Source organism: Aedes aegypti, chromosome 3 (assembly GCF_002204515.2).
Source record: "Aedes aegypti strain LVP_AGWG chromosome 3, AaegL5.0 Primary Assembly, whole genome shotgun sequence".
NCBI classification, from domain to species: domain Eukaryota; kingdom Metazoa; phylum Arthropoda; class Insecta; order Diptera; family Culicidae; genus Aedes; species Aedes aegypti.
Genome location: NC_035109.1, coordinates 266,884,896 through 266,902,658, shown reverse-complemented (window position 1 = coordinate 266,902,658; position 17,763 = coordinate 266,884,896). Strand labels below are relative to the sequence as shown.

At 37.8% G+C, this 17,763-nt stretch overlaps 1 protein-coding gene across 1 annotated transcript; it reads left to right on the top strand.

Moving 5' to 3' along the window:
• Nucleotides 1-291: 291 nt before the first annotated feature.
• Nucleotides 292-17,763, top strand: LOC5579661 (dehydrogenase/reductase SDR family member 7). The gene is made up of 5 exons (XM_001648085.2): nt 292-637; nt 704-1,209; nt 17,175-17,288; nt 17,360-17,526; nt 17,586-17,763. Exons 1-5 carry the CDS (start codon nt 514-516, stop codon nt 17,653-17,655), a joined length of 981 nt encoding a protein of 326 aa, XP_001648135.2. The 5' UTR covers nt 292-513; the 3' UTR covers nt 17,656-17,763.

Genomic DNA, 17,763 nt, shown 5'->3' with positions numbered 1-17,763 from the left:
AAGTTTTTGAAAAATTTATGTTACTAAAATCGTATCAACCTGTATTCAGATAGTGGTTTTTCAGATGGTTCTATATTATAGTACTGTGGAAGATTTTGAGAAAATCTCTAAATGCAACTGATTTCAAATATCTTACATCTCTATTTAGAATAACATGAATTTCTGATTCTTTGTCATTATATTACTGCCGTTTATGTGTTTAACATTAAAACAATCTTCTTGCTCAACAGGTTCCACGGGGCCATAAAGACGAATCGTCACTGTAGCAATCCTATCAGAACAAGTAAGACTGAAGAAAGCAGAACTTCTGTAGTCAATCGTTCTGTCCCCGAACAAGTTTGTTGTTTTCCCATTCGACGATTGAATATAACACATATTTACGCATTGCTTATCCCGGTCAATGCTGAAAACTGAACGTTTTGAATCCCTCAGTTTGCTACAGAACGTTGGCGGTTGCAGATAACTGTGCGACTGTGTCTAATCGGGCTTTTATTGCTTCTCGATCGGGACAAAATGTTTCTATTTTCGTTGATTGGATTATGTGTTGTTATCTATTATGTAATACAGTTATTCGTGTTCTATTTTTTGGACTGTGATCTGGAGTTATATGTGTTGTCCAAATTTGGCAAACCTGTTGGTAATTAGCAAAGAATCTACAGCTCAGTTACTTGGTCTTTACTTAACACGCAATTCTTGCCACCAGAATCCCTGCGAGGAAAGGTAGTATGGATTACTGGAGCATCCAGTGGCATCGGCCGTGATTTGTCGATTAATTTGGCGAAACATGGCGTGCGGCTTTGTCTCTCATCTCGCAAACTGTCGGAGTTGATGAAAGTCAAACAGGACTGTTTGCAGGCTTCGCGAGGATACCTGCACAGTAACGACATTTTCGTGATGCAGATGGATATGCTCGAGATCGACAACCATCAGAAATACTTCGATTCGGTTATCGATCACTTCAAAACGCTGGACATTCTGGTGAACAATGCTGGACGGTCTCAGCGCGCGGAATGGAACACCATTCAGCTGAAAGTCGATCGGGAACTGTTCGAGCTGGACGTTTTTGCCGTTGTCAACCTGTCCCGGATGGCGTTGAATTACTTCGTGAGAAATGGAGTGCAGGGTCACATTGCCGTGACAAGCAGTATCACGGGACTGGTCGCGTTCCCCAACTCGGCAACCTACACGGCGGCCAAGCATGCGTTACACGTAAGTATGCAGGAGCTGAAAGGCGGGCTAATAAATTTGAAAACCTGTTCGCTCAACAACTGACTGTTTGTCGTCAAAATAAACAGGTAAGATGTTTTGCCAGCTACGGGATATTTCCATCGGGTGTCCATCAGCTGACCTAAGAATTCGCGACAAAAGTGCAAGTTTGATTTTGCTTGTATGATGATTTGGGTTGATTTTGTGTTATGTATCAAATATATCGAATGTTTCATTTCATAACAAGTAGGGGAGGTGGACGTAACTTTGAGCTCGGGAGTCTTGAGGATATTCAGTGAGGTGAATATCGTTATGATATGAAGTCAACTCTGATACCTTAAGATTTGTTTTTGAATGGGTTACAATCATTAATAGATAAATTTTCGGAAATGCAATGAAAATTTTCAAAAATATTTGTGTTACACACGTTTTTTTCAATGATGTTCATTTCACCATTTAAAAAAAAAAATTTTTACAGCTGTTCATTTTATCCACATACTGCAGGTAAAATGAACATTTGCATCGTTTTATGCTAGCGATAAAAATATGTGAAAATTTAGCTATTTCAGTCTGAATTCGTGTTGCTGCTATAGAAAACATCCTTATTTTTTATGTTGTGCGATACAACTGCACAAATTCCTCGTTTTTCTATCAGAAACAAGATGATATCCTTATGGTGTTCATTTTACCACCCCTTCCCCTAACAAATTGTGGCTTAGGGTAGTTTTCGGCCTGAAAATTTAAACTGCTGAAAATTTCGGTCCAGTATCGCATGCAGAACCGGTTCCTGGTGTCCCGGAAGGTGGCCAAGCTAGACAATTCGATGAAATTTTTCGGATTTATTCCTTTGTCTTTGGTCAAAAGGTTATTCTTGTCCTTTTGGAGCACTGGAATGGCCAACGGGAAACCCGTATTATAGGATTACTAAGTTTTAGCACCAATCCTAGGTATGCGACGGTTCCAACTTCATGATTTTGAATACCTTTGACACTTCTAATGCACCGCTTTGGTTCATCTTGAATACCGAAATAGCCCAGGAATGACCACCGGAGATACCCGTTTTATGGAACATTTTAGTTTTCTTTTTACCAGAATTCAACGGCTCAATCTTTCTGTTTTTTCATCACAATACGAATACGAATTACCAGTCTGGTGCTTTACGCCCACTGAAATAACCCAGGAATGATCAACAGAGAAACATTTTAGTTTTTAGGATTGTCTCAGTATTTAGCTTTAGCGTTAGCGTAGTTACGGTACCCGAGCAGAAGAAAATAACTACTAAATACAAAATTCAGGTATTCCATACCAGATAATTTCCAATACTTACTTAAATGTGAATTTTTCCAATACCTCCAGCAGTCCTCAATAGCTATCGAATACCAAAATGAAGTATTTTAAATTGTTTTTCAAATACCGTTATAATACCAAAATGAGGTATTGACAACTGAATAATACCTAAATATAGTATGATACCAAAAAATGGTATGCATAAGTTATTGTGAGTTATTATTTCCTCCTCGGGTATACTTCGTAGAAAACTGGTAAAATTTAGTCGTCGATTGCCTAATTTTGGTACATATACTAATCTGTCCCACTATACGGGGTTTCCGGTGATGATGGCCACAAAGAACCAGAGTGGTCATTCACACATTATTGTATGAGATGGATAACATGCTCAAAAAACCAATAAAATTTAGCCGTCGAATGCCTAGGTTTGGTATAAAAACTGGAATGTACCACAATACTAGTATCTCCGGTGGTCTTTGCTAGCTCATTTCGATAGCCAAAAAGAACTAAAGTGGACACTTATCTATAATTGAACTAGACAACTTACAGATACTCATAATTATGAAGTTTAAACCGCCGCATGCCCCGTTTTGGTACAAAAACTGAAATATCCCGCAATACGGGTTTCTGCCGTATTCTCTCCTGGATTATTTAGGCGGTCAAAAAGAACCAAAACGGTCCTTAGCACAGACAAGCAGACGTAACACTTAGAACAAATCTCGATAAAAATCGTAGCCACGGAGATATGTTCGCCTAATGCTAAAATCGGTGTGTTTGGCCGACAGGCCAACAGATAGCGGTAGTGTGTAAACGTCAAACGCGAACAAAAACGATGCGAGCGCTGCGGGTGGCGGGTATGCCACCTACCATATTTTTTAATCGACCGTTAAAAACGTGGTCGGTCGACAATCATGAGAATGTGACGTCTGTTTGTCTGTGCTAGAATTGTCACACGTGTTAAAAATCGTGAAGTTTGAATCATTGCGTGTCTACTTTTGGTACAAAAACAACATTATTTCTGATAGTCATTCCTGGGTTATTTCGGTGGTCAAAACGAATCATTCATCTGTAATTTAACTAGAAAAGTTACAGTTCAAAACCATGAGGATTGAGTCGTCGCATGTCTAGTTTTGGTACAAAAACTAAAATGTCACACACTACGGGTATCTCCGGTGGTCATTCCTGGGTTATTTCGGTGTTGAAGAAGAACCAAAGTAGTCATTCATCTAGTTATAATTGAACTAGAAAAGTTACTAGTCAGAAAGTATATGGGGGCCTTCCTTAGACGAGTGGTTAGAGGTCGCGGCTACATTTTCTTGACTTCCCTGGGCATATAGTATCATTGTACCTGCCCCTCGATATACACACTTAAATTATTTTACGGATTCCTGTGAAATTTCAACAGCTGAACAGTTCGGTGAAATAAATAAACGGAGTATGGTAAATTTTCACGTACAATTCCGACGAAATTACGGTTTTATATCACCGAACTGTTCAGATGTTAAGATTACGGTGTTTGGTTTTGGGGCATAACGCCGAGAAGTTTCATTGAATTGTCCATATTGTCCATTTTCCGGGACTCCAGAAATTGGTTGCGCATGGTCCAGCCCTGCATAGTGGCCGTTTTGGTGTTTTTAATGATCCATTAAACGAGTGATCCGTGATCAGCAGTCACACAACGGATCAGATAAAAAAGAGCCCGTACAAAAACAAGAGCTGATTTTCCTCTTCTATTCTCTCTGGTTTGTATCTCGGCTTTGTTATAACGCTTGACTCGTGCCTTGCTTTGCGCGCCACTTTGCACATACAAGCAAAGTTTGCTGCTGAGCCGTGCTCTCAGCGCTCTCAGTATAGACAAGGGAGTTTCAGGGACAAAAAGTACGAAACATGAGTAAGAAAATGATCGTACAACCTAGCATTGCAGAATTCGCTCTCATTTGATTTTGAAGCACGATAAAAGCAAGCGAAGAAAAACATCCCATTTGTTGTGGTCCATGATCGAAAATGTATCGCAAGTTGTAACAAGTCTGATAAAAAGGGAGCGGTGAACGAGAGCCCCAAAGAGAGAGCGATCATAAAATCCATTTTTCTCGCTCGTTTACCGTTGGGAGAAGGTGTTTTATGTTATTGGCACAATAAACAGTCCCCAAACTTTTGATAGCAATAGTGTCCCCCAGGTTTGGAGCTTATTTATAGGGGTTTTATCATGCACTGCTATCTGGTCAAAGTTGTAGCGATAAATACGATAAATAGTCTCTCAAAATGTGTTGCATTTATTGATAGTTGCAGAGAGCGATACGTAAGAGATTCTTTCGATTTTCTCAGAGTTCAAACCCCGGCGTACAACACATGCGACAGACATGTGATTTTACAACAGAGTGATTTTCAATCTAGTTTTCATTAAACATTTGTTCTATGTCTCGATCTCTCCCTATCTCGATGGTCCCTTCGATATCGAGATGTGGAGAGTCGACTGTATTTTATACGAAATCTTTGCACTGACATAAGTATCGCACAACGCAAAGGTGATTTCGTTATACGTATATTATGGTTCTCTTGGGAATGACATCTCCCGGTATTTGACAGAAACAAATACTTCAGGTTTTTCTTCTTGATTATCATCAGAAAGTGCGCTAGTTATCTTCGTTAAAAAAATTAAGAGAATCTAAAAGTAGATTGACTATTGTCAAGCATGGGAAAAATCACTCACTCACCCGAACGCTACCGATAAAATATCTGCAAAGTATCTGCTGCCACCGAACGCTCAGTGACTGTCGAAGGCTACGAGGGTGAGCGCAATCCCAACGGATCACAAACAATTGAGATAAACCGAAAATCAAAAGATTTACGAAGCGGAGAGAGAACCAGTCCGTTCTTAAATGGAAGACACGAAAGAACGCGTCCGCCATTCTATCACTGAATGCTTTCTGCAGAATGTACGAATTTTGCGTTCACTGAAACATTTCGCCGCGTGTATTCCCAGTCAGTGAACGCTCATCAGCTCTCAAACACGAATGCCAAACGTGCGGAATCGGAATGCAAAGAATCATTCGCTACAGCAATCGGATGCCTTCGGCACACGGAATCGGTAGTGAATCATTCTGTTGCCGTTTTTGTCTAACTTGTCGCTCGGCGAACAAGAAAAAAGCGCATTGGAAGTTGAAACACTCAGCTTGATTGGAGAAACGGCAACCTCGCTCTTGACTGCATGTGGAAGTGAGTGAGAGAAACGCAATAATCGAGTGAATGTTTCCCATGCTTGGCTATTGTACCTTTTAATTCCGCGCTAATTGCATTATCTTTTGGCAGACACGCGTATTTCGACTACTACTTGCAGCCTTCTTCAGTGTTACAGTTACTTACTTAGTGGTTCAAGTTACAACTGACTCTGAAGAAGGCTTCAAGCGGTAGTCAAAATACGCGTGCCTGCCAAAAGATAATGCAATTAGTGCGGAATTAAAAGGTACAATAGTCAATCTACTTTTAGATTCTCCTTATTGAGATTCTGTTCAGAGGGTTCGAATAGATAAAAAAGAGTTAAGAAGAATAATTGTAAAGATTTTTCCTGGAATCAAAAAATTCTTAAGATTTTATACAAATTCGCAGAATTGATCAATCCGTTTAATTGTGACACAAGATTAGGGACTTTTTTCCTTCAGAAGGTCATTCAGAGGCACACTCAATTGGTGTCCGGCCATTTGATCGAATGTCGTTTGGCCAAATGCCGTTTAGCCGAATAGCTTACTAAAAATTAATCAGCTTGCTATTATGCTGATGAGTAAGATTCAAATATGGCCCAATGACTGATCAACTATTCACATTTTTATGGTGTTTTCGGACGTCATGTTTGTTAGTATGTAGAGTACCAAGAGAGAGGTAAAATCAACTTGTTATTTGGGACGAAATTGTGAATTTCGTACATCGTGTCAAGACTCTTGGCTGAAAGCTGGTGTGGTTTATGGTTTTTTTTTATTAATATTTGCAACAATTTGCTCATATTTTTATAGGTAATACCACCTACTCTAGGTCATTCGCAACTGTTTGTATTTATACTGATATAACGACTATTTGTTCATAGTCTGTTCTTTCAAAACATACTCTGCCGTGAATCGCAAGTCAGTCCCATCTGTAAAAAGTAGGCATTGAGAAAATGGGCTGTGAAATTTTCAAACTCGTTTTCCATACGAATATTCAAAGGGCTGGAACATGTTCAAATCTTAATGAAACTTTCACAATTTGCTTTTTGCTACATACAATATCTTTCTGAGTAAAAATATAAAGATGATCAAAACTCGGTTCATTTTTGTGTTACACTGTGCGGAAATCTGTAGTGGGACTGACATGCGGTTACTTTTCATTATGGGACAATTTGACTTGCTATTTGTTCTTAATTTTTCAGAACAAAACAAATTATCTTATTAGAGCAGCTGAAAGAGCATTGAAAGATATGTTGAAAACTGAACTCAACTCAATTTTGACGAAAATGCAGATGGGACTGATTTGCGATTCACGGCAGTACTTCTCTCATAATTATTGGCATTGAAGCTATTAACACGTTAATCAAAAGTATTCTTTAAACATATTGTATAAAAACGTTTTTATTCAAAATTTTGCCTTTTATTCAATAAAAAGCCTGTTGCTGGCCATGATATAGTTTTGTAAGATCTAACCAATAACTGCGAGCTATTTATTAGATCTGCAAATAACCAATTTTGTTATGGCTCAGAAGTTCCAGTAATAAAATGTTGATATTATCTTTAGCTTGGTGTCCGGCCATTTGGCCGAATGCCGTTTGGCCGAACGCCATTTGGCCGAATGCCATTTGGCCGAACGGGTCATTTGGCCGAATGCCGTTTGGCCGAACCACGAAAAAAAAAATTGCTTCAACACTGATAAGTAGGAGTCATAACTAATCAGGTGATTCATTTGTTGATTTTGATAATGTGGCCGAACGTCATATTTGTCGCTATATTAGTGCTCCAAGAGAATAATTGAAACGATCCGTTAATTCAGGACGAAGTTTTGAACTTGTGTCAAGACTCTAAGCTGATGTGTTGGTTTGTTTCCGGATTATCATCGGTGTGCTAGGTTTACTCCTGATTGATTTTCATCAGAATTTGTTTCTTCTTCTAATCATAGGCTATTCTTTCGATTTGTACTGGTTCCATAATTGTTGGCAATAATAAACCTTATTTTTTTTATTGGGAATTTTACCATCTTCAAATTATTGACAGTTCTTTGTAGTTATACTGATATAATAATTATTTGCATTACACTTGCTTTAGTTTTTATAAGAGATTTTTCCTTCTTTTGATCATAGGCTGTTCTTTCATATTTGAATATATTTCATAGTTTATTGGAATTATGGCTTCTAATACGCTCATAAAGAGTCTAATTAAAAACATATTTTTTAGCGCAAGGGTTAACTAAGGAAAGATTTCATTCTCTTCCAAGATCAACTCTGCACCGTTGCTTTCGTATATCAATAAATCGTACGATTCAGTGAACGTCAAATAATAGGCTCACTGTTTCTCCGTCGAGAAAAGAAGAAGCCAAAATTCGTGTTTGCTAGAACTATGAATAAAATCGCTAAATACGATTCGAAGCATTGAAGCGAACCGATGCTACAGAAGGACGAAAAAGTCTTAAACTGTCTTTTAGTTGCTGTCAAAAGCTGAAAACAAACGCAATGCGAAAACCTCTGCTGGCTACTATTACCGCTAGCAGAGAAGTTAATAATTGTTTTCATTTTTGATGTTCTTCTTTCAGCATTGACTATTTCTTGAACTAATACTAAAGAGCTGATTTATCCTTCTATAAGAATAAATTGTTCTTTGAAATTCATTGAAAATTCATGTTAACTATTATCTATCGTCAATTATTTTCAATTTCGGCCAAACGGCATTCGGCCAAATGGCATTCGGCCAAATGGCATTCGGCCAAATGACCCTTTCGGACAAATGGCGTTCGGCCAAACGGCATTCGGCCAAATGGCGTTCGGCCAAATGACCCGGAACCCTTTAGCTTAATTATCTTTTACTAGTGGTCCCGGCAAACTTCGTCTTGCCATCAAGTAGGCTGTTAAAAATGACATGCACTCCCCATAAGCCTCTGCATTGTTTTGATTTTGTATGGGATTTTGACGTTTACTGGCCTTGTTGTTTACAAATTTCAAGGTAGAGTGAAAGAGAGAGGTAGATTTTTGTGCAGAGCCCTATACGAATTGACATATACGTTTTCTTCCGTTTTTCAAACATTTCCGGAGACTTTTCTTAACTTTTTCTTCCAACCCTAGATGAATACAATAGTGAAAGAATTCTGCAAATCCGTTGACCCCTTATCAAGCCATTTCGTGACATACAAACATCATTCCATTTTTATATGTATAGATGTCAATCAAATCAAAATTACGTTTTGATGGTAAGCACTTCGCTTCTGCTCGGGGGATAGCATTGTAGCATAGGAACTTATTCGTAGCATGCATACTTTAGTTTATTTTTTTATTTTATTATTTCGGCCAAACGGCATTCGGCCAAATTGCGATCGGTGAAATGGCGTTCGGCCAAATAGCCCTGAAAGCCACTTATTTATAATATTTCCGGAAACTTTCACATTTTATATAGTCTCTCTCTCAGGAAAGACTTCCCTCCAATGTTTGTTCAGCTATTCTTACAAAAATGAATCCTCACATTATTGGAAGATTCACCAGAAGCTCTTCTACAATTTGGTGAAGAGTAAATTTAAGATATTTCCATAAGGAAATCTACCATAAATAGTTCTATGATTGCTATGAACATATTATGTCAGAAATTTCCTTTATTATTTACATCAAGATACCTACAGGAAGTAAGAGGGAGCATGGAGAAGAAAGCAATGAATACTAGATGGATAGGTACCACAAGGGAAGGGAGAGAGAAATTGGATTAGATGTTGAAGAGGGCATACCTGAGACGAGACTCGCGAAGACGGTCTTTTTTTTTCTGTGATTGCTGAGTTTTTTCTTATTACACTTTGTTTACATCAATCATGCGCAAGCCGTTCAAACTTTCACATGGACATCTAAGCAATAAAAAATATTGCGTTTGCATCACACCGAAGCATAAATAGGCTTTAGAGTGAAATTTCATGGCAGCAAACGTAGCAGGCATTGACAATAACTAGCCTTTTGTTTTGGTTTATCAGCATCTTTGGAAGCAAAAGCCGAGCGCTGACTGAGATCTTTAAAAAGAGTTTATTTCGAATACAATACTTTTCACTTTTTCAGCCACAAAACGACGGGCTGCATTTGACGTTTCGTGACAGCGGAATCTGGGCTGCATATGACGTTGATATTTTTCCACTTCGCGAGTCTCTCTCAGGGGCATACCATATGAAACAGTATTACTTGAAACGTCCTTTCTTGTGGCTAACGTCCCCTATGGGAACGGCTTGGTGTGTTTTTAGAATGACACTACCAAGTCAGCCTGTTAGTTGATTTGACAGTATATTGTTAAAAATAACTATACCATATGACATCTTTTTTTTTATTAAATTTACAAACGTTAAAATTCAACTATATTTGTATAGTTAATCAACTATAAGTTGATTCAAAGTAAATTTAATTGAGTTCACAATATTTTGCAATGTTGACTCACACTCTTAAAAATAATGAAAATTACTCTGGACGTAATTCTGGTTATGACTGAATGACACATGATGTAAGTGAGGGAACGACACAAAAACGTGTCCTTGAAGATGTATTGAACAAAAAATGTAATTTTACATGTTAAAGGACACGAAAACGATGGAACTGAGGTCGACATTTCCCGAATCAGACACTAACGTATTTGAAATTTGACACAAATTTACGTCATTCGGCTCGCTCCTTTTATGTGCATCCCAAAAGACGTAAATCACATTATTTTTTGGTACTGTGCAGCATTTTGTTCTGCTTTATCAACATATCTGAAAAGATTCGCTGTTGCTTCATCGATCTAAAAAAACCATTGCAAAAATCAAAACAAAGTGTGAATCGGCAAACTTGATAGGGGTCTCCTACGTAAAAGATGGTCATCTTAGCACCTACACTATTCCTTGTAAGTTAAAAGTATGTAGATTTATGAGCGTGACTTGATGTCTAGGGATGTGAATGTTCTGGTAATTATAATTGATATAGGGTGGATGTACCAGTAATAGTGGGTGTACCAGTAATAGTGGCACTACATCGTTTTCTTCTGTATTTTATCGTTGTATGATTATTACTAATTATTTATTATTTTTAGTGACCTTTAGAAATACCCCTTGTATAAATGGTACATCCAAAATATTTCACAAACGAAATTATAATACATTTTAAGCTAATTTATTTGGACGCATTTTTGCTAATTAACACATTGATTTGTAAGAAAAAATGAATGTCTGCTAGACGTTCATAATTATTTGCACTTCATTCAATAACAATAATGGATAAAATAAAAACATTTAATATAAAAAACGTAAACTCCACTATAGGAACCACTAATATACCGTTTTGATTCATATTACGGACACTTAAGGACTCAGGGAAATATAACCCAGCATAAAGCATACAAAATAAATCATTCTGTATGATTCCTTAGCGCTATCGAGCGTCGGAAGCCCGTTACTTTCGAACAGTGGGTGAAGAATACGCTTCCGGAACATCAATAATTTTAAATAAATCAAAACGTGTGGCCTTTTCATGATTCTTATTCCGGACGCTTCCTCACTTTTGCCTCATATTCCGGACGCTTTGAATCGAATTCCGGACAGCTCATTATAATCATTAATGGAACAGTCAAATCATCAATCGAAATCGTTAAACCACCAAAGAGACATCTAAGGTAGTTGGGCATTATAAATTTTCAACGATATTTATGGAAAAAGTTTACTAAAACGGGCCTTGAAATTGAGAACTTTTGAACAGCAAAAATTGAAACATTTCGCGTGAAATTTTTCCCATACAAAGTAGAGTGTCCGGAATTTGAAGCTGTCCGTAATATGAATCAAAACGGTACCGCTGTTCTTATAATAGTGGTATTGCAATAGCGATAGATTTTAGGTTAGAATCACTTTTTGACACATGTAAACAAACCGCAGTGAGTGCAGGTTCCACAGGTGCCGCTTAGTATTTTTCTATGTTGATGGTTCCCGTTTCGATTTCTCCGGCTTAAAAAGTAAGGAAAATATGATTAAATCGTGTTTTAATCAAGGTAAATTAGTTTGATAACTTTCAGAATAGATCAACGGAAGAAAAATCGACGCCGTGTACCGCATTTTTACGATGAAGATGCCATCAAAAAGTGCATTGAATGCATCATAAATAAGGAAAAAACTATTTACTCTGCCTGCAAATCCCATGGAATTCCCGAGTCAACAATACGTTTCCGTTTGAGTGACAAATGGCGTAATAAAACCACCAAAGGTCCCCCTACAATCCTCCTGCCAGAAGAGGAAACAAAAATCGTGGCCTGGTTGAAAAACATGGAACGCAAGGGATTTCCTGTTGTCAAGAAAACACTTGCATTCAAGGTGAAACAATTTTTGGACTCCAGCGGCAGACCTAATCCCTCCAATAATAATACTCCAGGTAAATAATTTATCATTTTAAAATAAATAGCACACCTGAAGCATTTAAAACTTGCAGGAAGAAAATGGTTCTCAGGATTTTTGGCCCGGCATGATGACATTACTTTGAGAACTCCCGAACAAGTTACTGCCGCAAGCTCAAAGGTGTCGGAATCGGATATACGAGGATGGTTTGCAAGCGTGTAGGAGTATTTGGTGAGCGAAGGGATATCGGATGCACTAGAAGACCCGCAGAGAATTTTCAACGGAGACGAAACATCTTTTTTCCTCCATCCCACTACGAAGGCAGTGTTGGCAACGCCGGGGAACAAAAATGTGTATGAGGTTCAACATGCTGATGGACACGTAAACGTAACTGTTATGTTCAGCTTTGGAGCTGATGGCAGTGTAGTTCCCCGGGTGTGATTTTGCAGGTTCAAAGGATCCGGCCGGATGTACTCCAGCAATTTCCAGGAGAATGGGGAATCGGCAAAAGTCCTAATGGTTGGATGAATGTGGAAAACTTCATGCTATACATTAGGAAAATATTTTACCCGTTTCTGCTCAAAAAGAAAGTAAAGTTTCCGGTTCTCTACTTCATTGACGGACACTCCCCAAGTAACCACAAGCATTATACCATTGCATTAATTTGGTCGAAAGTCAACATTTTTTGCATTAATAATGTTATCATGCATTTATTCAATAACTGTCAAGCAATGATGCATTTGATTAACATTGTAAATGCTTTGTAGCATTATTTTAATATAGCATTATGCTAAGCGTTTAGAGTGAATATACAGTTATGCTGTCATACAAGATTACATAACCTCATTAAACGCACTCGAATCTGTAATAAATAAGTAAGACGATCGAGCACGTTCGCACTCGCTCATTGCGTTTTGTGGGATATGGAAGAATAATGAAATGACTTTCTTTCATCTCGAACCCCCATTTCATGATCTAAGGATATATGTATTCATTCAGAATTGTTGTATTTTATCTATGAGACTCATTTATTCATAAGGAGTGAGAGGAAATGTCGATCAATTTCTCTCCCCCCGAAACCTGTTTAATGCGCTAGGGCTTTGTTTTGTGGTTACGTTCTGTTATTTCCTCTACGAGAAAGAATGGTGATCAAATTATTTCTATTGATGTTACATTTGGTGAGGAAAGGAAATCAATCGCTGAAGAGAATTCTTTCTATTCGTAATAACTGGGCGAATAGTAATGTTAACACACACAGTGGCTTCGTTTATAAGGAACTTTTATCCTACCTTATTATATCAGCAGCTTTAGCACAGGACACCAACGCGCCAGGCATCCAGCACACCATCATCCTAGTTGTGGGTTCGAATCCTGATTCCAACAAAATAAAATCATTCAGTTGGTAAAGATAACCATTGGAAGGTAGCCAATGGATTCATTGTTTTGTTTATTTTTAACGCAAGCCCTAAACATACATTATTTTAAGCTAATATACATCATGAACCCTAAATATACAAACATAAATGCTTTAGTAGGGCTTGTGCATTAAAACTGCTTTACCAAGTTTTGCATTAATTTGGTTGTTGTGGGGCCCTTTCCCACTTTAATTATGCTTTATAAAGCTCTTAAAGGTTATGTCACTTTAAAACAAAATCTGATAGCATACTATAGAGCAAACATAAAGTATTCATATATAGCTTCGTGGTTACTTGGGTCCTGACACACGGCTGTTGAAGTTGCAGATTTGTGTTCAGATCTGGGAATCGTTTTGGTTGCACTGTATCCGAATACAACCCGGATTACACAGCCAGCTGACGTAGCTATATTCAAACCGCTTAAAAACGCCTGGAATACGGCTGTCTGTGATTGGCGAGTTGATAACGGGGGAGAACTATTGTCGTTGAAGTGCTTTCCGATTGTTCTTCAAAAAGCCATTGATGCTGGGATTAAGCAGTCCAGCATAATCAATGGCTTTCGTGCTTGTGAATTGTTTGCTTTCGATGCCCAGAATATCGACTTTACCAAATGCTTGGCGCGAGGCACACAACAGTCCGTAAATGAACTACCATCACATTCCTATGACATGAAGGACACAGCTGTGACGACTCCCTTTGAACAGTCAACAATTCTCGAGGACCGGAATGCAAATATTTCACAAGAATACGTTTTGATTCCGATCGAAACTGTGAAGCAAGCATTTGGTTGCATTGGAGCTGAACGTTTAAATAAATTCTGGACACAACAAGGCCTAACTGAAGAAGAAAAAGTTATTCAATCCCTGTATGAAAAACTGCTAGCACCGCATTTGACACTTCTACCTGAAAGTGATAAGGCGCTGGACTGTTCGAGCCCTACTTGCGAAACAGACCAAAGTGCAAACGCTGAAATACTACCAGATGAAGGGGCTCTGGAAGATGATGCAAGCAATATCGATGTAGCAGAGGATGACCTAAGCTTGACTTTGGACAGTATGCACACGATGGAACTTTCAGGAGCTTTGGCGGATTGTACTAATGTTCAGCGAGACTGTAAGAGGAAGATCGATAGTATCGATGAAATTTTACAGACGCCACCAACACCGAAGCGAAGTAAGCAACATCGAAATTATGCTCGAAAGTTTTTCCCGATTTTGACAGCCGAGGAGCGGTTAAATGAAATCTACCGTTTGGAACAAGAAAAGGAAAATGCAATTAAAGAAAAGAAGCAGAAAGTTAAGCAGAGAGAGAAGGAAAAAGAAAATGATGAAGCGGTAAAAGCTAGTAAACGTGTGGAAAGAGAAGCAATCAAAAAGCAAAATGCGGAGCTTCGTGAACTGAAACGTCAAGAAGTATTACAGCGAAAGAAGGAACGTGAACTGAATCGAAAATTCAAGCAATTAAGGGCTGATGGAATGAAGAAAGAAAAACTTGAGCTCCTTCAAGCATTGAAGCTATCCAAGTGCACAACTTGAAGGCTTAAATTTGAAGCGATATAGCGAAGTGTTTACTGATGATATCAACAATATAACTTTTTATAACTTACATCACGTTATGTAACGTAATGCTCGAGAGAAAAAATAAACTATATATAAAATGAAAAATGTATTGTTGTTGCAGTAAACTGATGTCGGGTGATGCTCAACTACAATGGTTAACAATTAGTTTTGTATAGGGTTATGAAAATACTACCATTCGATAGCTTTTTTTCTTTCGTTATGAGAGGTTTGCTTAAACTTATTGGGCTAAGGGTAAAAGTAAGTTAAATAACTTCATTGGCACTTCGATGATTTACTTTGGTATACGGTTTTCCCCGGCCAAACTCATATTGTTTCCAAATATAAGCTAAGTAGCATTTAAAACCCCACCTGTCGAAGTGAATCAAAAGTGTCTAGAATAGGATACGATACCCTATAAATTGCAGAAATTAACATTTTATGCACATAGAAGATTATTTCAGTGAGAAAGTCAAAATGCCACTATTATAGGAACAGTCTCCTCTATTATTGGAACAGTACCACTATTATAGGAACAATATTAGGTGTTCAATTATGAGTATTTTTACACGTTATTTCGCTAAATTGTTATTTTTTTGGTCAGGATACCATAACATATTGATCTAATTGTCATGTGCATGCCATTTTTCCTACGAATCCTGGAAAATAAGCATTACATTTATCGCTTCTTTACTGTGATAGTGCTTAGACTCACTATGACTGGCACACATACCCTAAGTACAAGTGGATTGCTGAATGAATGAAGTGTGTGTGTTTGATTTGACATTAATTTAGTGTTGTCGTAAGAGTAATTTTACTTCGAAACAACTATTTGTGCGTAAGTAAAAGTAATTAACTGGATAGTAATCTCAATACAAAGAAATTCTTCTGCGTGAAGAATTTCTGTGAGTAATAGTAATAATAAGTGTTATTAGAGGCCATCTTGGGTAATGACATACCTTAAAGAATTTAAATTATTTGAGGAATTCAATTTAAATTATTTGAGGAATTCAGAAATAGAACCTCATAGCAGAATTCCTAAGGAAAAATCATTGGGCATGTACCTAAGGCGGCGTCCATTTACGTAACGCTAAAATTGGAAAATTTTCGACCCCCTCCCCGTCCGTAACGCTTTTTGTATGAAAAATTTCAAAATTTTATATGGATCATAACACTCGAGCACACTCCCCTTCTCCCCTAGAGCGTTACATAATTTATGGACGGCGCCTAAGGGAAAAACTGCAACACATTTTTGGCAAACTTTGGTGTAATAAGCTGGAGAGGATGTGTGTTAACCATAAACTCTAGGAGGAATATTCACAAAAAAAAAACATCAGGTTGAATTTCCGGGAAGATTTCTTGGAAAGGAATTGAAGATATTTTCAATATTCTTGTAAAATAGAAAACGAATAGCTGAGGATTATATGCAGATTTTTTGCAAGTGTTATCGTAGAAATTCTCAGAAATAATGCTCGGCGGAATCACTAATCTGAAGAGCAGAGTGAAAGCAGCCACCATCGACGCAACCTAGAGCAACATCGGGTATGTGCTAGCGTAATCTGAGCTCAAATCTGAGCAGGAATAAGGAAGAGAGCATCTTAGCGGATGAACGTAAGATGATAGAAAGGTGGAAGCTGCATTTTTATGTACAGTTGTATGCTGCTGGTAGCGTAGGTAATGAGGGTCAATACTACGGGGAATAGGCCAATTCAGCGGACTGCATCGTAGCTGAACCGAACATGGTGTGTTCGACTAACAGTCGTAATCTGGAATGCAGAACAGCTTACGGAGGAGAGGGAAGAAGTAATATGGTACTTCTACAAGAAAAACGACAATTTTGAATGTGAGAACATCCAGGTGATAATCATTTTAAAATGAGCTATGGAAAATCATCCTGTTAAGGTTTTTGTTTGTCATGCACTATATTTTTCTTACTTTTTCTTCTTTCTGGCATTACTTACCTATTGGGACAGCTCATCAACTTAGTGTTGTATATGCATTTTCACAGTTGGCACTTTTTATTTCAGTGAAGCCGAAATAGTTTTTCAATACTAACTGAGTATTATTAAAATAAATAACCTATAACCATCTTATTCACTGCACCTGGGAGCTTTTTTTGCTAATAGAGTCCTAAAATTTTTGAGTATTTTTTTATTTTCAGGGATATTTTGAAACTCTTCAGAATGAGTCATTTGGCATCGATGTGACCATTTTCTGCCCTGGACCAACGGCTACCAATTTTCTCCAGGAATGTTTCACCAATACGCCTGGAGAGGTATTGTATTTTGAGCTCAACAATATTTTACTTTCTGCTGTAAATAATGCATTATTTGTTAATTTCTTAAGAAATTCAACAAACCAGTCAACGCCGATGATCGCCGCCTTACCAGTGAACGGTGCGCCGAACTGTATGCCATTTCCTTGGCTAATAAAACCCCTCTCAGCTGGGCCGGTACTCGTCCGATGAACTTCATTTACTACATCGGATGCTACTATCCCAACGTGAAGCGATTGTAAGATAAATTAATAATTTGGTATATGATTTCTTATAAAGTTATTGGTTTCGTTTCAGATTGATCAATACCCTAGGCATCGCTAATATCGATAATTTGAGAAACGGTCGTCCACTTGGTAGTAATTAGGTCTTAGTTTATTTTATTTTATTGTAACTTTCTGCTTTTAGAAAATAACATGTCTCAAGTTTATACATCGTTTTTCAAGTAAAACCAATAAAAATAGACAACATGCTA